Genomic DNA, 23651 nt, shown 5'->3' on the forward strand with positions numbered 1-23651 from the left:
GGAGAGACTAAGCAAGTGGTGTGTATGTTGCCTTCTGCTCTTGAATGCATGAAATTGACCTGATTCCTGCACATCAATCTCTAGAACTTTGTCAGGTTTTAATTGAACATTGTAAAGTTTTCCTCACTTAAAGCAACTAATTTGAAAATACATCAAAGGTTGAGTCCTTGTTGAGATGAGCTAAGCAACCCTGACCTACTGTTCCTGGTGTACGTTGAACTCTCATGCCCACCACTCCTAACCTCCTTAGCCAACATTTTTGGCTGGACTACAACAGCAAGGCCAGCCCAAGCCCCCAGGAACAGCACCGGGCTTTGAAGCCAATTTGGCTATGTTTGTTTCCATGGTTTGTGGCCAAACCTTGGAATTACAACTTCCGGGTCTGACAGGGGCCCAAAAAGCATTTTTCTCACACACAATCATGGGAAAAAGAGCAGCTGTAAAAAGGTGGATAACATTTTTTGAGCGTGACAACCCCTGCAAAATGACTCATTTCACTATTAGAATTTGATCCATTCTGTTTGATCACATTTCGAAAGACTAGAAGAGCTGCACGATCAAATCGTTTTATCCCCATTCAAGTTAGCTGGAGGGCTAAACCGGAAGTTAGCAGTCTCAGCTGGCGAAAGTCTCTAGTGAGCATGCTTTATGGGTGCATGGGGTCCACAGAGTGTGTGCAGTATGTTTTCATCTGGATAATTTCTTTGCAGCGGGAAGTGGCTTTTTTGGCTTCATGCGCTTCTAAGCTACTTTAATAGGAATGAACGGCACTCGCCTCTGACACTCTATCCAGTTCTCTTTATACATCCATGGGCCAACCCTAAAAAAGAGAAAGTTCGTGACTGATTGAGTGATGAAGTTACACCATTGATTGGATGAACGCCATGTGACTGAGTGATGAAGTTACACCATTGGTCAGCCAAATGCAGCCACTTCCTGTATCTGTTTCAAATTAAAAGTCCTCAAACGTTTCATACACAGTCCAGCCATATTCTAGTCTTTGACCTAGTCTTTTTTCCACAGTCACAACTGCTTGCCCAGGCGTCCTGTGTCCATGCTGGGTGTGCTGGCAAACAAAACACTAGATAATGTTTCACTCCCCTCTTGTCGGACTGCAGTGGATTGTGATTGGCTAATAAAATGCAAACATTTGTTTCGCCTTTCCTCCCACTTGACAATGCCTGACATTTTCTCCTGCGCTGGCACAGCCCCGAGAGTGTGAAGTGTGGGAAGTGTGGAGAGAGGCATGGCTCCATGAGACCTTTTCTTTATTGCCAGGAATATGGGGGTGGGAAGGTAATTTAAAAAAAAGTTAAAATCAACAAAACTCATTTAAATGGCTGCTATAGTTTTTGCCTACAATGCCATCCACACAGAGAGCACTCATCAAAAGATGTATGCCCTTCAGGCTGTGTTTTTGTTTTATTTAGTGCAGGCTTGTGTTCTTAAACTGAAGACTGCTCAGGGTTTGCAGGGGTTTTCTGTGTAAGGAAATATGCCCACAGTGCTTGGAGCTGGATCAGCATTCCTAACCCATGTGTGTATCCTTCCTTGTCCTTCACCTCGGCTCTCTGTTGTTTCACTGTTCAACAGTTGTTTAGCATCTAATACTAAACATCGACACGTACTTTGATGTTTCACATTGTCTTAATTCGAATATCCAACTGGGGGACATTTCTTCAGCTTGTTAAATGTTCTCGTTTCCCTTGAAAGCCCTCTGTCAACCTGATAGGGAGCTCACATGTGAATGTGTCATGCAGAGGAACATGTTAGTGTCCCTGTCGAAGCAGCTTCCATTACAGTGTTGGTGTTCACATGGTGGGAGACGTTATTAGGGAGCTCATCGCCTCTCTCCTCTGAGAGAATGGATGTGTGATTATGAAGTCATCAGCCATGAACCAGTGAGGCTGCGGAGAAGCACCCCTCCTCATGGGTCCTCAGGGTGCCATTGATTGGTGACCATGTGTTTGTGCCTGATAGACTGTGAAATGGTGTGTTGCTGCACGGCTGTGTCACACCTGCGTCCCACCAAGGTGATTGATTGGTTTGGTCATGTGGAATGTTCCCATCTGGTCCGCAGTAATGCATTTTTTTCCTCATTTGTGAATTACAAGCACTGGCAGGAGAATAGTTGGGCTTGGAAAAAAGGCAAAGGCCAAGCGAAAACATTTTCCCCTTTCCACCTCCCCTTTTTCCTTTTTACCCAGTTAGAAAAATTCAAATACACCGAGCTGTGGCACCTGATTATCCCAGGAGGGGATAAATACAATCAGGAAATCCACATCTCCTCGCTCACACAGAGATGGATTTTTAGGGGAAAATAAACTGTTTTGCTTGTGTGAAGGGCAGCAGTACCTGATTTACAAAATGCAGTAAAACGAGGGATATCTTTGATCTGATCTTTGAGCTGAGAATTTAGACACATTTTCTTGATTAGAGCAAACCTTTCTGGATTTCTGGCCTAATCTAAAAGCCATGGAGGTAAGCTTTTATTTCCCCAAGCCTAATGTGCTATTTTGTTTCTCATTCCTGCATTCCTCCTGGTTTGATTTCTCTTAATCCCGGTCCCTCTCCTTTAATTGATCTATTCATTCCACCTAATGGCTAATTACACATCAGGCTGCATGAGCAGATGCATTTATCATCATAGTACGTAATAATCAGTGACATTTCAACAAAGAAAAAAATAAATATGCAAATAAGGACTCATTAACATTTGCTCTTGCTGTTTTGAATAATGTCACTGCTGACAAGGCTGTACGCAGAAATTGATGTTGAGCTCAGGGCAACGGAGACATGTTTCCTTAGTGTCTTGTGGCTCTATCATGTTTTCTCCTACCGTCCTACTGTTGTTGCTGATGCTGGGCTGTACATATTCTTCCCCTCAGCCAGGGAGGAAACTGATTTGGTACTCTTTCCCCCGTTTCCTCATCCACACTGACCTAACCTCTAACCCAGCCAGCTTTTATTTACTGTCAAACCTGGTGGAAGCATCAAACAGCTTTGACAGGGTGGATGTACACAAACCCTTGAGGGAAGGAAACAAAAGGAGGCATTTTAAAAAATACGGGGAAAAAGTAAATGAGTGTACATCTGATTTGTCCTTGTGCCGTCTCTTGCTGCCAGAAGAATATATTAGGAACCACAGAGCCTGCTTAACTTAGATTCAAAGGCACCCATAGAGGCCAGAACTTGACTTAATAGAGAGAGTATCCTGTTGTCATTTTCTGATTTATCTTTGTATCTTACATCTGCCATTGCAGACTCATGTCTTTATACTCTACTCCTTTTCATGGAAATCAACATAGAAACAACATAAAGCTGTGCAATAGTATTTAGATGTTGGTGCTTTTAATACTGATTGTAAAAAGTTCATAAAAATGTTCCTTTATGCTATGATTTAGTCCTGCCAGGGTCCAACATTTAGAAACGGTCTATTAAGTTGATAGGAATGTTTTGTGGTTTGGTGCCATGGAAGTCATCACATGGGAACATAAGCACGGACACAGAGACACCAACAGCAAACACATGTGTGCTCAGAGAAAAAACAAACAAAGTGAGCTGGCGTGTGATAAGTTCATTTGGTTTCTGCATTAACAACATTTCCTCATCCTGTATTATGTGTTTGTTTTCATGGTCTTGGCTTTCCTTGGAGCAAGGAAAATGGACTCGTTTTCTGGATGAAAAAAAAAAAGGCCCTTGGAATTCATCTCAGAGGCAGTGAAGCACGCTCACTAATTGGCTGTTTTTGTGGCAAAGATTTTTGAATTGATCCCTAGAGATGCTTAGGTCACTACCTCTCACGTTAACAAAATAAGGGGCTCGACACAGTGCCACACTGTGCTGTGCTGCAGCGCTTTGATCAATAAGGAGGCTCACTATGAACGACTGGCCGGCTTGTTTTTTCCTTCTGTAGCATTTCATCACCTGATGATGTTAATTTACCTCCAGTCAGTGTGTAAGTAGCTCAGGTTGAGGAGTTTTATTCATTTCTGCAAATTAATTTACTTTAATAATTTGGTTTATTCAATGAAATATTATATTTTTACCAACTCAAAAGTATGTTGTATACACTGACTAATAGACTAAAGAGATATTTTTTCTGGTCACAGACAAGAAATAGAGTGACCCTCTTGCTTAAAGACCTTAAAACAATCTCTTTTTTAGAGTTAGAACTAATGTGAATTCATGATGACATTTCCAAAGTTTGAGGACACGACCTAATAAAAACTTATTTTGTTCATACTTGAACAAGGACCGGTGCTTTCTAGGTGCTCGGTGGACGGGTGTGTGGGGTGTTTTGTATGTTTGAATTGAGTAAAACAATACTATTACTAAGTTGAACTTAAGAGCAAAGTGTGTTGATTGCGCAGTGTTGTTGAAAAGATGATCACTGAACCGGTCTGACATCCCTCTTATTTTACACTGTGGAGTAAATTTTGTGTGATACAGTTCAGAGCAGTTCAAGAATCAAACTTTCATCTGTAAGGTTGCTGGTTTGAATCATGCGGTAGCTGGGAACAGCTGGGTAAAGAAAGTGGAAGAGAAACAGTCCTTAAGTTTTAAAATAAGACCGTGGAAGTCTGTTTGAGTAAAGCAACTAACTCTCATTTTGAGAAGTGTAGCTGAGTAATGGCCAACCGTGTAAAGGAGACCATGAGCCTAAATGAATACTGACAAGACTATGCTCTTCCTTGGCTGCAACGAGAGACCTTGCCAGAAGAATAAGATATCAGTGTAACACTTGTAAAATTTGGACTGTATGGCAGAAAGGGTGGAAACAAGCTACTCCTGATGAAAGACACATGACAGTAGCCTGGAGTGTGGAAAAAAACAACAAGAAGACTGAAAGCATGAGGCAAAAGATTCTTGAGTCTGGCTAAACAATAGTTGAACTCAAATACAAAGTGCTATATTTAGCAGAGACTGGGCACAGCTCTTCACACAGATGATACTGTCCTCGCTGCAAACTGTGATGATACTGTAGCAGCATCAGGCTGTGGGGGCCAAATAATTAGCCAGATATTGGCAAATTATTAAGGATATCCTGCTTCATAGTGCCAAGCTAATCTACAGTTAAATGGAGTCTAGAGTGGCTTCACAGCAAGTATGTGAAAGTACTCAAGTGGCACAATTATAGCAATTCTTGAATGCCTTTAAAATCAGTTGAATTAATTCATGATAGCTGTTTACAGATGCTCGGCATCCAATTTGACCAAATCAGCGCAAATCTACTAGTTACAGTGGGAGATAATGCACATACTTAAATGTGAAAAGCTGATACAGATGGTGGCAAGAAAACCCAAAACCATAACTGCTGCCAGTAGTGGTTTTACAGTGTGTGGACTTTGTGTATTTAATACTTTTAATTAGATCTATCCACTGTTTTGAAAAAAAAATTGTGAGAAATTCTAAACACATTTGTATTTTGTATTGAAGGAGCATTGTGGGATTTAGCTTGACGCTCAAATCTTTGCACAACTTTGATTGTGTGAATCCAGTTGGCAAATTCTTTTTCCAAGTGGTTTCATGGCTGCAGGATTTTATGTTCTGACTATTATAAACTGCTAATGAGCAGCGTTAGTCCAGCTGATAAGCAGCCTGAGTTTAAGAATAACTTAACACCACTAAAAATTATTTGAGAGCCAAATGAGGAAACATGCAACTGTGGATATAACTTAAACTAAATGATGCAACTAAAAATGTATTGATAAAGCAAAGCAGGGCTGTCAGCATTTCATTTTTTCCAGTGTTAATATGTCTGCCAGGAAACATTTTGTTGAGTATAGATTCTCCTCTGCAGTGAAATGCTTCAACAATCATTGTCACACCTTCACGCCACAGAATTATATGCTAATAAGCAGCTTCACTGAATATTTAATAGATTTTTTTTTCCTCATGAGATTGATTTTTCATTGCATCTTTGATATACTATGTAACGGCAGTCTGCATACTTAAATTTGTATTATTGATGGTGATGGCAGTAATTAAAGCCTCTTTACTCATTGCATTTTACATTTAGTATCTCTTGCATCTGTGCTGTTTTAAGGCAGAAAATTAATTTTGCTTTCTATCAGTCACTGCTCTTTAGGCCCATTAGTTGGCCTGCAACACACATATACAAACACACAAACACACACACACACACACACACACACTTAAAAAAACACATTAGTCCCACGTAGTCCTGCACAGAGGAAATGGGCCTACTCAAGAAATAATAATAACAGTATTAGTATTGCTCTAGTTGTGAGGCTGTGATCACACATGTTTGTTCAGGGAAGGAAAACAAAGCATGTGTAATAATGGGACTGTAACTCATATGTCTTTGATTGATAAGTTTTGTTTCAAACTGACTTAGTTCATTCAGGGAACTCAAATTTAACACTGTGTTTTGTTTATTTATTGGGGACAAGTTATTTATATATAACAGGTTATTACAGTGGCCTATTTTCCTCAGAGTGAGTTACAGCACACAGCATGTGCGTCAGACAGGAGATTGTGTCACTGCATGATAAGCAAACATTTTATTCAGCTAATTTCGGCTCCTGGCTGGCCAACCCAGCAATATGTTCCACTTGATATATCACTTTGTTCTACTTTACTTCAGCATCATAAATATGCAGTCTCCTGAAATTTGAACAGCAATTCAGCCACGTTGTTGCAAAGTGTAAATGTTAGTGAATTTTCATAAACAGGGGTTGTTTTTGAGTCCTTGCCCCATTTTTGCAAAGACAGATTCTTCAAGAGGCTGCACAGGGATTTGAACTGTGTCTCTGTTATGCACACAACAAAGTATTGTCTTCTGAAGTGATGATCATATTTTTGTCAGATTGTTTCTTTAATCTTTGTTCTACTTACTGAAGAAGGGAAAACACTTACTGGTAGTTTGCAGTGGGCTTGCAGAGGAAAATGGAGGAAATCAGATGAGTTAGTGATCGAGGCAGCCAACTACATATCGCAGGTCTAAGAGCAGAGATGGGATACCGGATACAGTTAAGTGGTCAGAGTGGCTGCATTTTCAGAAGGCCAGTCTAAACAAACTAAGAGACCTGTTCATCCATGACCTCTATGCATGGTACTGAAGTTAATCCCCAAGTATGCTGCCACGTGGCCGGTCCCCTGAGCGCTGGTGCATCCTTCTCTTCTTGCTTTTGATTCGTCATGGGAGGTGAGGGTAGGGAACAGAGCTGAAATTAGGGGCTGCCATGTCCATTTTTTGGCAGACTTTGTCCTCTGATTGGATACTTTGACCTTGTGCATTATTCATGTTATGAACTCAGTTATTGTTTCCTCATCTTCTTATCCACAGAAATCAAGATATATAATATAAATTAAACAGAACTGTATTGCATAGTAAGTTTTAAGGTAAATAATATGATGGGTTTAATTACTTTTTGGAGACAAATTTGAAACATCCAATTATGCAATATTAACACAATATTTTCCATTAATGAAAACGGGGAACCTGCTAACACGTAATGCTAAAAAAACAGGCTTCTATGTTGCTAAAAGACAGCTGCTTTTAAATGATAGCAGTGATGTTGATCTATATTCTACACTGAATGGACTATAGTACATTTAGGTTTTGCTTCTAACAGTTATAAATTCGAGAAGGTTTGGTGTTTCCACCTCCTGAACCAATCCTGTCTGTCAAATTTCAAATGAGTGCTATGAGCTTTGTTGGATTAAGCAAATCCAGACCAGTTCCAAGTAAAACAACATAGTTCACTCAAACGATTATATCTGATCATTCCAGCTCTATTATGTGTTTATTGCAGAGCTTTATAGAGGGTGGGAGACATAAGTGAAGCATATAACAGGGGTATTAAACTTGATTCAAAGCTTGGACATCGCATCCCCACACAAGCTTTTTTTAACATCAACATCTGAACTGCATTGATATCCTAATACACTGAAAAAAAGTCACGGTGGAACAATGTTTTTTGAAAGTGATATTTTTGTGATGCACGTCTTTAGATCAGGACTGTTTGTTAATATATCACGTTATACTGCACATTAAAATGAAATTTTAGAGAAAGTAATGTAATATTCCACATCATGGGACACTTGCTGAATCTTCATAAGATAATTTGTGCCAAAGAAACTGCTCATCTTATATTTTATATGAGCATTTTTGTCAACCAGACTTGTTAATCCATTAAATATCTTCACATATTAAATGTAAATTCATGTTCAAATTAAAGCTGCAAGCAGCGATGATCGGGCCCTCGCACCCTTGTGCACGTCGGGGCACGGCGCAGTCGAAGGGCTTCTGTCACGGGCATGTGGATGTCTCCAGACCCAGGCTGTTTTCAGACAGTGCAAGAGGAGATTAACGTCACTTCCTCAGTCCACTATTCTGCCTGCTGTTGGGGCTGAAGCGTTGAAATGTTGTAGGGGGCGCTATGGAGCCAGTTTGCATCACTGACTGAATATTGGCATGTAGACGTGGGACTGTCATCAAATGTGAAGTTTCAGGCAGATCCAACCATGTACACTAAAGTTATAGCAATTTCATCTGTCATGGCGAAACATCAAAACTCAACGCCATGCCACGGCCACACGCTTCAACGATAACGAAATCTTTTAATAACTTTTGATCATGAACTTATCTAGATGACACAAGCTGATTTTGAAGTCCTTATGATGAGTTCTGTAGGAGGAGTTCATTAAAATAAAAGGCCCGAAAATGGCCCAAAAAACGTGAAAATTGACCAGTTTTTTCAAGATGGCCAACTTCCTGTAGGACTTGCGATATGGCTCCAAGAGGCTTTTTTGTGCGTCTTGACATTATACATATGCCTTGTGAATTTCATTTTTCTACATTAATCTGGAAGGCGGGGCTTCAATTTTGAAATTTTCAAGTATGCGCTTTTGAGCCATATTGCCATGCCCATGCAAATGACCTATCCAGGATTTTAACTGGTGTCACTCCAGATGTGTGTGTCAAGTTTCATGACTGTAGACCCATCCCTAGTCCCTCAAAAACAGCGTTGTATTTCATGGCGAAGAATGTGTTGCCATGGCAACGGCGTTTGATTATGGGTCATGACCTGCTAAATGTAGCATTACCAAGGTCTTACATCGTAGCTGAGTTAATTTCAGGTGCATGGGCCAAATTTCCTAGGAGTAATACAACAAAGAATGATGCATGATACTTCCTGTTGCCAGTAGGTGGCACTATGACGGTCACTAAATATGGGCCTGAACGTGTCTTCAGACCGGGACTCTTAACAAGCATATGAAATTTGGAAAAGATCAGACCACATGGAGTCAAGTTATAAGGCTTTGAAATTTCATGGCGAGACATTGAAATTCGCTGCGTCGTCATGGCAACACCTTTCGACGAAAAGTCACCAACTTCATAAGATACGATCTCCAAGGTCTTGAGGCTATTCTGAGTAAATTTGAGGTGGACCTGATCACTGTGCTACCCACAGGGCGTCAAAGTGTAAAACATGAAACTTCCTGTTGCCAGTATGTGGTGCTATGACTCAGATCCAATATTGACACATTGATGTGTTCAGGGCGGGACTCTTTTCAAGCACAGAGGGTTTGGGTCTCTTAGAATCGTGTATGCCAGAGTTATGGCCGTTTCAATTTTCATGGCGAAGGATTGAAATTCACTATCCGGCCACGCCCCCTTGGCAATGTCGAAAACTCACTGTTTTGATAACTTTTCATTTCCAAGGTCTGTAGATGATACTGACTGAATTTGAAGTCGCTGAGGTCAAATCTCTAGGAGGAGTTCGTTAGTATGCAGGCTGGAAATGGCAAAATTGGCGTCAAAATCGCAACTTTGATCCAAAAAGACAACTTCCTGTTGGACTTATGGTATGTCTCCAAGAGACTTTTTGGTGCGTCTGGTCATGATACATAAGTATACCGAATTTCATTCTTCTACGACAATCTGTATCAAGGGGCTCAATTTTCCTAATGTTTTAGGGTGCGCTGTCGAGCCATTTTGCCCCGCCTTTTTGCGAGACCCATAAAATATCAAATTTTTCACCACTTCTGATGTATGTGCAAAGTTTAACAACTTTTCGTACAAAAACATTCTCATTTCAAGAGAGAGATTTTAATGTCATCACCTTTGTAACTTAGTTTCAGTTTTATGTCCAATGTCATTTAGTCTCTTTCTCAAACTGTGAGAAGTTTTGCCTCTGTAATATTTTTTACAAAACAAACAAACACAACTTCTCATTGCTTGTCAATAGTCAGTTAGTTAGAAACTTGATTTTTCATGTTGTTTTTGGCCACATGGTGTTAAGAACAATACAGGACAATGATGAGAACAGCTAGGACAGTATCAGCAAACATCTTTTCTGTTCTCATGGCAGTAAATGTTTATGCGTGGTGTTGTGCTCAGTGATTCCCTGGTCATACTGCATACTGTGTGCTCTTAAGTTTAGGTTTCACTGTTGATAGAGCAGAGGATCCAGAGCACCTTAGTAGACTTTCTGTTGTCTGGCTCCACAGTATCTGGGGAGTTGTGTGGTTACTTCTCCGTGTCTAAGTGTGGACTGAGAGCGTGTTTTCACAGACACATCTGTCTGCCCTGGTGGGGCCTGAAACTACAACACTGGCCATCAATTATTCACATCAGACACAGTGTGTGTGTGACAAAACACATGCTGCCAATAAATATTTTACTCTTAACCTGACCAGAGCTTTTCCTCAGAAGACATTTTAGGAATGATAATGCATTGCATTAAACCACCGTTAGACATTTTGACAGGTAACAGAAAATAAAGAAATAAAAATTCTGTGTGAAAAGAGATGTTTCATCATCCTCCCGTGATAGTAAACGTTGGTGGTAACCGACAACTTAATCCTATTTCCTTTTGCAAGAGCGATGGCTCAGAACTGTATCACATTATTGTTACAAGAGAAGCAGCTTTGCCTGTTAAACCATTTTCCCTGGTTTCCTCAGCTCTCTTAGTCTCTAGAGACAATCTGCACAGTTGCAGTACAACCGTCTCCTGCAGGACTGCTCAGATAAGCACAAGTGAATTCTCTTAGATGTGCCTTTGTTCACCTGCGCTTGTGAAAGCAATGTTCAGATCCGTCATTGTGTAACAAAAGATCCAGGCTATGCAAGTTTTTAACTCACCAAAAAAAATTTACCTTTTCCTCAGAGTAAACAGAATTTAGTTCCAGCGCTCATGTCTGTGCTCGTAATATTTGGAAGTCTGACAAAAAATAATGTATGATGCCGTTAAAGTTATTCATCATTGTCCTACAGGAGCTCTCGTTTGTTTGTTTGTTTTTCCGGGGGAGTAAAACTGCTGAGTTTGGATATTGTGATGAGTATGATTCATGTGTGTTGTGTGCTGTAAGTTTTATCTCTCCCCTGACGGCTGCTCAGGAGCCTCCTTTTGAGGTGTGCACGCTGGATGTGACACTGATAGAAAGACTCTTGCTTACAATTATTACTCCATCAGTAAAAACACGTTTTGCATACAGAAAAGTGACTTTACAGACTTTCACTTACTTTTTGTCCCTGCAAAGAACCGTTCTGCTACAGTTATGAGAACTATGAAGGTCCCACTTGTCTAAACCAGCGAATGTATGTTCAGTAGTTTTGTACATTTAGTGTCATATTGATCCGTTAGGTCAACAGGACCTGATGGGTCCCCATTTCTATGAGTTTATTTGATATAACTGTTTTAAAAGCTAGTAACACTGAAAATTCACAAATCTTTGTTTACATGCTATGTCAGTGTACTATAACAAGTAGAAGTGTGTTATTTATGTTTAATTTTCTCAGAAAGGGGAATATAAATATGAAAATCAATTTTGCCTATATGTATCTCTAAATCCATAAAATTAGAAACATTCATTATAGTTTATACTGGTTTTGATCATTGTTTAAAGTAATTTAATTGTATTGTGATCATAGTATAACAATCAAACCATATATTAAGGTCCTGTGCAATACTCAGCACCTTCTAGCTTGGTTGTGAATTTTTTTACAGATTTTATTTTACTATTAATAAATACAGTTGTTCTTAACATGCGATCATGTAGGCATCTTACTGGCTGCAGTAATGTGGAAAAGCAACTTATAACTGTCTTCCACTCTCTATAACTGTTGGGTGTCACTGGGACTTAAACCTTTAATCCTCCAATGTGGCTGTTTAGTGTCCGGCTGTAAAAGTGTTGTTGTTCTAGACAGTGTGATGGTTTGGTATTAATGTTACAGTGATTCCTCGTAACTTTTGCATTGCAGTGGGTCTCATAATAAACTAAAGAGGAACAACTGCATACAACTTATGGTCCATAAAGAACACATTAGTTTCTAGGTTTCATAAAAGATAACAACTGCTCTTTGTTTTTCCAGGTAAATCAGAGAGAGCTTCATTTCATGGCTATGGGAGGGATCCTGCAGCATCTGGCTGCCAGGTGAGTTTCTTATCAGCTGTTGATGCTCCCCAGGTTTCTATCAAAGTAGAGACAGACACTGTATAACTCTGATTTAAGTCAGCTTCTATATTCACAAGTTCCAATAAAACTATTTTACATGAAAACAAGTCAGATGATAGTGTCTGAATGGCTGTAGGTAGTCTCACAGAAAGGAGAGGCAACAAAATCAGTATGTTAGAGTGAGCAGTTAAAACTCAAAAAGCCCAACTCTCGATTTCATTACGGCTATTTGTTTTTAGTATGACAAGAAAACAGCTACTGAAGTAACCCCCTGTTTGTTCCAGAGAGACATATATGGAAAAAACATTGATATATGCCTGAGTTTTGACTCTTACAGTAAGTAAGAAATGTTGTTTAGTCATGTTTTCTACAACTCTTAAATGTAAGATGTAAAATTTTATTTGCTTCTCTTCCACTGATTTCAAAAAGGGAATCTGTGCCGTTTTTTAGTCAAGCTTGGATTCCTGTAAATCCCTTCATTCCTTTTTAAGCAACAACTACCTTGACTGTAACTACCACAAACATGGCAGATTTTCTTTGGCCTCCTGTTAATTTTAGATTTGATTTTAAGATCTTACTGTTAGTTTCTAAAGCTTGACAAGATGTAGCCCCAAGTTACATTTTGTTTATTTATTTTACAAAAATGGCAATGCAAAGCAATGTGAAGGAATCTTGGCTTTCTCAAACATGACGATATATGATCAAATACTTTGACACTTAAGTTCAGACACTAACAATAATTGCTCAAAGTTGTTTTTTTTATTGATTAAAGCCATGATGTTGATACCAGGTGAGATTTTGATGAAGAGCTTGGGAATGTGTGCAGACCTGCAGCTGCAGAGATACAGTATGATTGATGGATCCTCTCTGGTCTAAGAAAACAGACAAAAAGATTGAAAAGCCATCTCTTTCCTCAGATAATCCATCAACATTATAACAGCAGTTTTTAATAACCACTGGAGCGGTAACAGTACATGTATTTTGAATATTTTTTTATGTTTTTAAAACCTTATAAGCACTGATTCACAGCCCTAAATATAAGCCTTTAAGCTGGTTTTGTCAACTGGTTAATCCATATAATTGAATAAGATAATTGATCTCATGATCTACTTGCCACATGGCTACTTGGCACTCGCCCGATATTGCACATGACCTCTGAGGCTCAGAAAAGAGCCCTGCTGTGATATTGATTCAGACTTTTTTGTTCATTAAGTTCCGCCTGTCAGAGGTCAGGTGCAAATGATTTTGTTAACGTTGCAAACCTGAATTTCTGAACATCTGTTACGTGGATGACACGCAGTTATACTGTAAGTCCCTCTTCAGTCCAACAACCCAGGTGATATTAAATGTCACAAAACTTTTTAAAGTTTAATGATGATTCAGGTCATAGTAGTTGGTCCCACAAATTCTACCAGCCTCCTCCATAGTAAGCTTGGTTCCCTGACCAAAAATATTAAGCAGGCTGCTTGAAATCTTTTAAGTAATTTTGGATGCAGATCTCTGTTTTGATGCTCAGATGACAAATGTTGTCCAGTTGTGCTTCTTTCAACTCCAAAAAATCTCCAAAATCAGATTATTCCTGCCTCCTACTGATCTACGTATGGTCATACATGCATTTTTTCCTGCCTGGACTACTGTAATGCACTTATTGCCAGCATCAGTCAGAGCTCCATTCACCAACTCCAACTGGTACAGAACGCTGCTGCCCGGATTTGACTGGCACTAAGATATACAAGCATATTACTCCTATACTTGCTAACTTACCTGTTCTTTCTACCGATTACTTTTAAAGCATTAAATGACCGTGCTCCAAATTACATCGAGGACTTGTTGACTCCTTGTGTGCCTGGGTGTTCCCTTAGATCAGTGAATGGGCCTCGGCTGGTTATTCCCAGGTCTCGGCTAGTGACCAAAGGTGACCGAGCTTTTTTACTGTTAGAGCCACTGTGGAACACTCGATCTGTCGAGATCAGACAGGCGACATCTTTAGTGTCTTTTAAATCTCATCTTAAAACATTTTCTTTTATCAGAAGGATTTTATGAATGTTTGATATGTTGCTGTATTTTATTATCCCACTCTTGACTGTTTATATTCTTCATCAACTTCATTTTATTTCCTGGTGTTTTATTATCTCTGTTTGTTTTTGTTTTAACTGCAGTTTGTTAATTCTTTCTTCTTTTCTGTTAAGCACTTTGTTAAGAAAAGTACTATATATAAAAATATATATAAATAAACTTGAATATTACTATTAGTGTAACCTCTATATATCTATTCGTGTGTGTGTATATATATGTATATACTCATTAAATCTGTAAAGTCTGTAAAGTGTAATGTCACTAATGACAAAGACTTACAGAATTTGATCCTCTGATTAATTGTGAGAACAAAAGCACCAATTGATTAGCGACTAAATTAAACTAATTCATAAGTGTCACAGGTCAGAGATGATCACAAGCATCCAAATTTGCACGACTTGTTATTGGTTTCTATCTGAAGAGCTAGTGTAAAAGAGGCCAGACTCAGTGTTGCTGCAGGGATTCAATATCATTGAACAAAGGCAGCAGCAGAAGCAGAGGTGCGTCTGTTGTGCCGTGTCAGCGCTGGTGCATCTGTGACAGATTGTCATTTTACAGAACCTGGTTTTTTTATTTTTGGATTACGAGTGTGCCTCGTTGTGTCTGACAGTTTTGATGACCTACTTTTTAAGTCAGAGAAATTATTTATTTTTTCTTTTATACTACCTTTCACATATTCCTTATCTACAGTCCACTAATATCTGCACTAACTTTAGTTTATTTGGAATTGTTTCCATTTCGGTAGCACCAGTTGTCAATCAAAATCAAAGGTCAGTTTTAAACATCTGCTACAAAGGTTACAGTGGTCACTGTGTCAATCCTCAGCCTGCAAAGGGGATTCCAGCGGGCACATGATCCGAGTTTACAAGCCAACTACTACACATAGCTCTGAGTTGTACTCGCTCACGTGATTCCTGCCCTGCCGTGCTTGAGGTCTGCAGCTGATTACTCTAATTAGACCAAGCTCTTAATGGGCCTCTTAACCCAGTTTGTTGGGGTGGTAGAGGTCAAAAAGATACTGGTGAGAGGATGACACGGTGAGCTTTCAAACGTTGACACAGTGACATAGAATAAACAGGAGTTACATATTACCTTATATATTATGTGATATGTTACTCCTGTTATACCAGCTACACGGTTTCTGCCAGAAAATTTAGGAGGGGGCTGAGTAAAACGTATTACTGTGTGTAACGGTGTTACCAGTGATACACGATGTTTGGGCATGTTTTATTTAGAAAGTGTGGATTGTATAATAAAAAGACATTTTAAAAAATTATGAGGCATGAAATTGCTTGCTGACTATAAGATTATTTTTACTGCAAACAACTCAAGTAAACACACAATCACTCCTGACAATAAAAACCTATTTGCCTTTAGTTTTAAGCATCTGTGTGTTTGTTTTCTCTTTCAGTCTTCTCTTAGGTCAGACATCGGGTTGGCAAGTCCTAGTTCAGTGACTACGCCGGGGAAGTCAGCTGCTCCGTTCTACTCCTTCACTGCGGCCAATCCCAGAAGACGTCCTCTACAAGATACTCCGCCCATTGGTCAGTGCCGCCTCAATCATTATTTTAAAAATGATTCCGTAGTTTTCGTTAAAATATTTTTTTTCTTTTCCTCAGGCATAAATGTAGTTACACTATTTAAAATAATCAGAACCTTAAAATAAATGAATCCAAATTAATACTTGATACATAAGATAACTGAAAAAAGAACGAAAGGTATGTTCTGAAATATTAATGAAAAAAAGACAAATGCAAGGCACTCAGAAGGAAAATGTTATCTTCCTGTTAGCAAGTGGTTCTTCTTTTCACTTAGTGCCCCTGTAGCATCTACTTTACAGTTGGCAGTGTTGCACAGAGCTCCTGAAATAGCTTTTATTATCACCAACATGGTCAGACTGTATATAAGAAAAACCCAGAAAACAAGCTTATAAAGGGGACGTATAATACACATTTCCTGTCTATATTTTTATCCTGTGGCTCTACTGGAATATATTTCCATGATTTACAGTTCAAAAACCCAACAAACTTATTTACTTATTACTTCCTTATATTGATCCTTTATGCAGCCCCTCAGTTCAGCCTCTCTGTCTAAAACAGGCTGTTTTAGCTCCTGTCCACCCCACCCACACACACAAATGTCCACCCCACCCACACACAGAAATGTCCACTCCACCCACATACACAAATGAGCAGGAAGCTGCGTCTAGCAGACGTCTGCTAGCTCCAGAGGCAATGTAAACAAAGAAGTAGTAGAAGGATTACACCAGTTTTTTCATCCTTTACTCAAAATGTCAACAACTAGTGGAAGAACCATAGCAACAAAGACCACGGAACAGACGTTCAGTTTGTGGGCATGTGCGAACAATCTGATGTCGGTTCAATGGGGAAGTAGATGTTACTTTGCAAACAAATCGTACAGAGCAGGCTGAAGCCTGGGCTTTTCACTTGAAGATGCTGCCATCAAGTCAAAAGCCCAGGCTTTAGCACACCTCAAAATACATTAACCTCAAGTTTTGAAACTTTGACCATGTTTAACATAGAAATATGTAATTTAAACAGTATATAAATGGCAGAAAATCATAAGTCCCCTTTAAAAATGTTGCTTTCTCACTAGTCCACTGCTTGACCACACATCAGTTTACCAATATCAACACATCAGTTTGGGGTGAACATGACTGCAGTTTGGCAGAATTATATCATTGCAGGAAAACGCTGTAATAAGACAAAACAGGTTGAGGGAAGGTTTGGACATAAAAAGGTTTATTTTATTACTTCATTACAAAATGAGAATGTAAAGTAAACATATCTGGTAATGTAATTTCCTTTTAATGGTTTTTTATGTGGAAATTATAATTTATTCCAAAATAATACTCAACACAAAGCAATACCACAAAATGAATGTTGTTGATGCACCAGAATCTGTTCACAGCACATTCATACTTGCTTCTACTTTATTTTTTTGCCTGTGAATGAATAGACTTGCTTTCATCTTTCCACAGATCCTCTACAAACAAAAAAGGTTCGCAAGGTCCCTCCTGGCCTGCCTTCATCTGTGAGTGGAAGATCATCTACCTCTCATATAAATAGATTTCACAGTGAGCTTACTTAAGCAGACACACACACACATCTATGCTACTCACACGCCCACCCTCTCAACACTTACACACAAAGAGCGCTCTCAACATCACCGCCACACTTCTTGGATGGGAATTCAGTTGTTTTTGTGGGCCTTTCAAAGACAGTTTATTTACAAAGCAAAGTTGTGAATTTTCATATTTGTTGTTTAATGTTAATATGGAAACGTCTCTGCAGGTTCCATCTTTGTGTCAGTTTTTAGTGCATATGTGTGTGTGTGTGTGTGTGTGTGTGTACATGCATGAATGTGTGTGTGTGTGTGTGTGTGTGTGTGTGCGTGCGTGTGTGCATACACATGTGTACCTCGAGGTGATTGATTTTTAGTGCTGCCCTGTCACAGTCTAGCCTCCTCACAGCCTCTCCTGGGAGAAAGAGAGGCTGTCAGAGCGGATCCCCAGCTCTGCTCTTTTGATGTTTAATTAGTCATTACGTAGCCGAACAGGAGGACAGACAGAGATTAATAGCACAGAATATCTGAAATTTCTATTGGTAATGATCCCGGTGGAGCAGAAACCATTAGGATGCAGAGAAGTGTGGAGCTCAGCTTGCATTCGCTTAGACAAGGGGGTGTTGGAGTTCATTAATATGCATAAATCAGTAAGTCAGATGTTCATTGTTAAAACCCTGGTGGATTGACAAAGGTTTTATTAAGCCTTGCCTTAAATTCCTAGAACTGGTACAAGACAATGATTTTTTTTCTTTTCCTCTTAATAAGAAGCAACTGGTTTACCAAATCCCAGCTTTTTCTTTTGTTAAACAATGAAAGGTTTCTGTTTTGTTTTTTTGTTTTTTTTGCTGAGGGAGTCTGAGACTGGATTTGCCTTTCAGAGCTTTGATAATCGTCACCTCTACTGCTGTTACTCTGAAATCAAATATGGAACAGGCTGCGGAACATAAAAGGCTGGCATGTGTTTTGTTTCTGGATTTGTATTTGAAAAGAAGTTTGTCAGAGCATGAGGGAGAGAAGCAGTCTCTGGCAGCAGCAGGAACGTGTGCCGCCTTCCTCTTAAGTAAGTGATATATCTGAGGTCTTGTCAGACAGAGGGAGGGAGGCAAAGAATGGTTGCCTCACGGGTTACATCTCTTTGTTGTGTAAATGGACGCTGGGCTTTTATTTGTCAGTACTTAACACATGGGCGCAGGTGTGGTTCTGTGACTCATAAGAGTACAATCAAGCAGTACAATGGTAGATGGGGAAAAACAGTGACAGAGCATGGGATAAAATACAGCTTCGTCTTGTCACTCAGTACTGCTCAGAAGATAAAGCCTAGAGCTTGGAGGAATTATTCCAGTTAGTCTTTGATCCCATTTGAAAGAATAAAGATGGCAGTGTTGAATAAAGGGCTATAGGTCTCTTATAACTTGCTGACAGGGAAAGGAAAACATAAAGCCAGTTTTTGATAGGTGGTATATATGGAAGATGGTTGAGTGGGAGGTTGTCTGGCAGCTTTTAGGAGGTGTTAGGATATTAGTATTAGACTAATCGGAAGCAGAGGTGAGGTACAGTGGCATGAGCTATTGGAGGGTTTAAAGGGCTACTTGTGTCCCTTACAAATGTGTATAGTGACCGTCTAAGGGATGGTTATCAGCCGAGACCCGTGTTTTCGTCGCTGTCACCGACACTGGAAGTAGTGAGGGTGGTGTTGAGAAGTGTCGAGGGGAAGGTGCACCTGGAGTCGGAGCTACTTCGCCAGAGGCAGTTGTGTGAAGAGCCTGCAGCATACCTGTAAAGCATGAATGCAGCTGCAGATGCCACTGAAAGCTTTTGCTTGTGTAAGCAAGCGCGAGAGCTTCACCAGAGACCTGAATAGCTGCTTGATTTAAAAAAAAAAAAAAAAAAAAAAAAGCATCAACATAGTGCTTCCTATCATTATGTCTACTGCTGGAAATTTTCTTATTTATTTATTTCATTTTCAAATCCCCTTTTTTTCCCCCTCCAGCTTGTATTCTCCCTTGTCGGTCTAAAAATAAATGCAGGAGTTTTAAATCAGATGGGCAATGTAAGTTGCAAGTCAAAGCATGATGTGTGTGTACACTACATGATGGAGCTGAATCAAAATATTTACCGGAGCACATCCTCTGTGCATTTAGGTTTTGACACTGCAGTGCACCAGGATGTGAAGGCTATCTAGACGGAGCAGCTGGTGATTGCAAACATTTAAATGTTTATAGGTCTTTTTCATCTTATATACAGACACCCTCCTCCCGCAGCCACACACATACTTTCCTCTGTGGTCTGCTAGATGTGTTTGCAGACATGCAGCACCATGGATGTGGTTGTAATTGTGTGATCTCTACTGTCCACCATTATTTTAAGAAGCTGTTTAGTTTTTATGCAGAATTACATGAACATGTACAGTAGCTCAGAAAAAAATATAAAATCTCTGCTAACAAACTGGAATATATGTAAACTGCAGCCTTGTGTTACATAAACATATTTAAAGTGCTCAAACCTGCAACATGAAAGCTTCACTTTTTATTTTTTTACAGTAGACACCTGGGCTACAATTGGCTCTGTGCATTATCTGACTGTGTAAACTGAGTGCTGAGACCGAAGGACAGAGCATGTTGTCATTGGACAGACAGGCGGCTGTGCTGAGGGATGCTGACGGGCAGCTGCGTAGGCACCTGTCTGACAGGAGGACTGGAGAGAGAGAGAGAGACAGAGAGAGAGAGAGAGCGTTCTGTGGCTCATGGGGGAAAGTTGCATCTTGTAGGATATTTATGGGAAGCTGCAAGGGCATCGTGTGTCTGTGTGTGTGTGTGTGTGTGTGTGTGTGTGTGTGTGTGTGTGTGTGTGTGTGTGTGTGTGTGTGATGCATGTCAGTTTGTTTGTGTAAATAGTGTTTTTTTTTCCTCCTACAAACCCTTGTCAGAGGCACAGCGGCTTGATGTGACACTTCCTCCCTGGCTTTGGTGACGGTATGGCTGCAGGATGAGAGCAAGAAAGAGGCGGCTGAGATTCAGCTCCCCTTGGGGACTTTTGCAAGCGAGAACCCTGAGTGTGGATGACAAAAAAGATTGACATTTGCTTTTGACAGATCACTCAGACACCCTTGTTTCTGAGAGATTTGTACTGTGTGAGCTGTAAGAAAGGAAGTCTGCTCTAGGCTCTGAATCTTAAGACCCAGAAATGTTCCTTGCAGTGCTGTCTGGTGCATGACATTCAAAAGATATATTTTCTCTCTCCCCATCCATCTGTCTTCAACAGCTCAAAGACAAGAGATCATAATATTACACTACAACAGTAACCTAATGTTTCTGCTTCTGAGAGAGCAGCTCATTTTTGTTTCTTGCACTGAACCACAGCAGGCCAGAACATAGTAAAAGGAATAAATCTTAGATGAAATCATTTGTAAAGCCTTGTGTAAACAGCAAGGATCACCCCAGGCCTTTACGAGTCTCTAGGCAAAATTAGATTTGAGCGCCACCCAGCAGAATGATAAAAGTATAAACCTGTGAGTTTAATATTTCTGTCTTTTGTGCCTAAAACACAAATGAATTTAACATTGATACTGGCAGGTTAAATAATATAAATAAACACATACATACGTACTGTACATGCTTACATGTTCCCTTTCATTCTGGACTCCACTGATGTTTCTAAAAAAGTGCAGATTTCCAAACATGATGAACTATGGAATGCCAGGAAAGAAAATATTAGGTGAACTATAATGTCAATATCATTTGTGTAGCTGTAAGGAGGTGAAACTGTTTTTAAAGAGCAGTGTCTGCTCTATTTGACACATCTTTAGTCAGCCAGTTGATTTTTCAGTTACTCTAGTTATATCATTTAAAGTGCCTGTAAACCTTAATGTAATAAAAAAATAATGTAAGCAACTGAATTGTATATCAGTGCCTCCATTTTATAAAAATGGAACTTTTACATGCTTAAAACTGACAAAAAAACTAGCATGATGGAATAAAGGTTAATGAGAGTAAATGACTATAACCAGCAAAACATAGTTATAAAAATCTAATTCGTTGTGCATCAGTTCGTGTAATAAATTAGAATTTTTGATGAATCACTTTATTCTAATTTATGCAAAGCTGGAGGTAATTTTCTACAATTTGAACCTGGACATTTCTAACAGATGTATCTAATTGTTAGAGTTTTAGACTTTCTCTACAATATCTTTTATAGATGTGGTCCAGTAACTGTTTTTTTGAAAGTTTAAAAATTGTAATTCTAAACTGGACAAATTTGAAGGTTAAAGTGCACTTCGAAGAAAAAGAACATGCTGTGTAAGAGACCAAACTTCAGAATACAAGTGTAACCGTCATTTGTTCTCTGTGTGAAGGCCTGATTATACTCCTAAGCGGATGCCTACACAGACATCTGTGGGCACCACGGAAGTGTAGTAGTTCTGTTAATACTACTGTCTGGAGTCCACTTGGAGGACGCGTTCCACACATGCGCAGTAGATCGGCATCTATTGATTGTCACAACAAATTGGAGTTACAAGGATGTCCACACAGAGCATACACGTGCACCCTCTGATTACAGAGGGTGCACCTACTGTAACACCGGCTTTACTCTCAGCTTTATAAAACCGAAAATGTATGAGTCAGATGTGTGTGTGTGTGTGTGTGTGTGTGTGTGTGTGTGTGTGTGTGTACAGAGGCTCAGCGTGTGTACATGATGGCTGTTATGCAGACCTAGTAATACAGTTTCTTTATTTCATTCATTCAAAATTTTCTACTGGATACACAAAGGTGTGTGATCAGTATCTTATAAATAGGTTATTTATCCAAAATGTAATGTTTGTGTTGTTTTAGGAGCAAAAACATAACTGAATGGGTATTCAGTGTGTATTACAAATTGTATAGCATGCACTCGACATGTTAGTACTCTAAAACGTTTGGGTTGTTAAGTCTGGTCCTGTATGTTGTTTGCAGTTGATAAAATTGCTTAGCCTGTGCAACTGGCAGGGGACAATATTTTAGGCTCTGACCTGACCCCAGTTAGTGAGCTCCCCAGAGATGGCCTCATCAGATGGCTGATTAGATAGATGCCCCTGGTTTGACTGGGATGATGCTGAACAGTCGCGGCCACCTCTGGGACCATGGGCTTTGTGTTTATCTTTGTTTGGGTTGCTGAAATTTACCACTGACATTAGAGGCTGGAGATAATGGAACAGGCAAACAAGCCAGAGCCCTGACCTCTTTCATCTGCAAGGAGAACAAGGAGTTAAAAGGACAAAGAGTACGAAAATAATGCACAGATTAAAGTCATTACTCACATTCTGGCCTGTTGTAAATTATTCATGTAAGGCTTGCGTGAGTTTACAGCATTAATGCAAACCTTGATTTTAGATCGCTGGCAGGCTCAAGAACACAGCCTGTCAACAATCACTAAGGTAGAGCGAGTTATTTAGAGACCACTGAAGCCTGGCTGCTGCGACCTGGAAAACACATCATTGAAGCACATGAAGCTTATGTCGTAGCTGAAGTTCTTGACTTCAGTTGTAGGTTAGAGGTTATGTGTAATGTGGTGTGAACGCTAAAAACACACCAGTACAATATAATGGTGCTAGTGGCTGACCTTTCTGTTTAGTGCCTCATGTAGTTTGTTTCACTTGGTTGGTTATAGCCCAGTGCCCTATTTTTAAAATATAATGTAGTTTGTCAGCTCAGTCAGTAATTTCTATATAGTTTTATGGCACACATGAATAAATACATTTCGAAATAACAGTGTTAGTGATGTTGATATGTCTAAAAATATCAACTCTTTGGAAGAAACTAATTATAGTATATGCAGACATTTTGAAAATATAGCAAGGCATACATTTACAGTTCCTCAGTGCTCGTAAGTACTGTTCATACCACACAAGTGCAAAGTTATGATAAGGATGAATGAGCTTGTCCTTTTTAAGTGGTCTCTCTAACATACAAAAGAGGTTGTTTTAGTTTTGAAAAAAGACATAAAAGTGATGTTTCTGCTTGAAAAATAGATGTAATCAATCCATCTTTTGAACTGAACATGACATAATCGTAATAATTTTAAGA

The 23651-nt window shown here is 39.5% G+C and overlaps 1 protein-coding gene across 6 annotated transcripts in view; it reads left to right on the forward strand.

Annotated features, from left to right (window-relative positions):
- The window catches only part of tcf12 (transcription factor 12), an 88360-nt gene that overhangs the window by 31539 nt on the left and 33170 nt on the right, over positions 1-23651 (forward strand). For all 6 annotated transcript variants that reach the window (XM_044348730.1, XM_044348722.1, XM_044348707.1 and 3 more), the window contains exons 6-8: positions 12347-12408; positions 15917-16049; positions 17507-17559. In XM_044348730.1, coding sequence (XP_044204665.1) covers positions 12347-12408; positions 15917-16049; positions 17507-17559 — 248 coding nt within the window. The remainder of the gene's footprint in view (positions 1-12346; positions 12409-15916; positions 16050-17506; positions 17560-23651) is intronic.

Source organism: Thunnus albacares, chromosome 1 (genome assembly GCF_914725855.1).
Source record: "Thunnus albacares chromosome 1, fThuAlb1.1, whole genome shotgun sequence".
In the NCBI taxonomy this organism is placed as follows: domain Eukaryota; kingdom Metazoa; phylum Chordata; class Actinopteri; order Scombriformes; family Scombridae; genus Thunnus; species Thunnus albacares.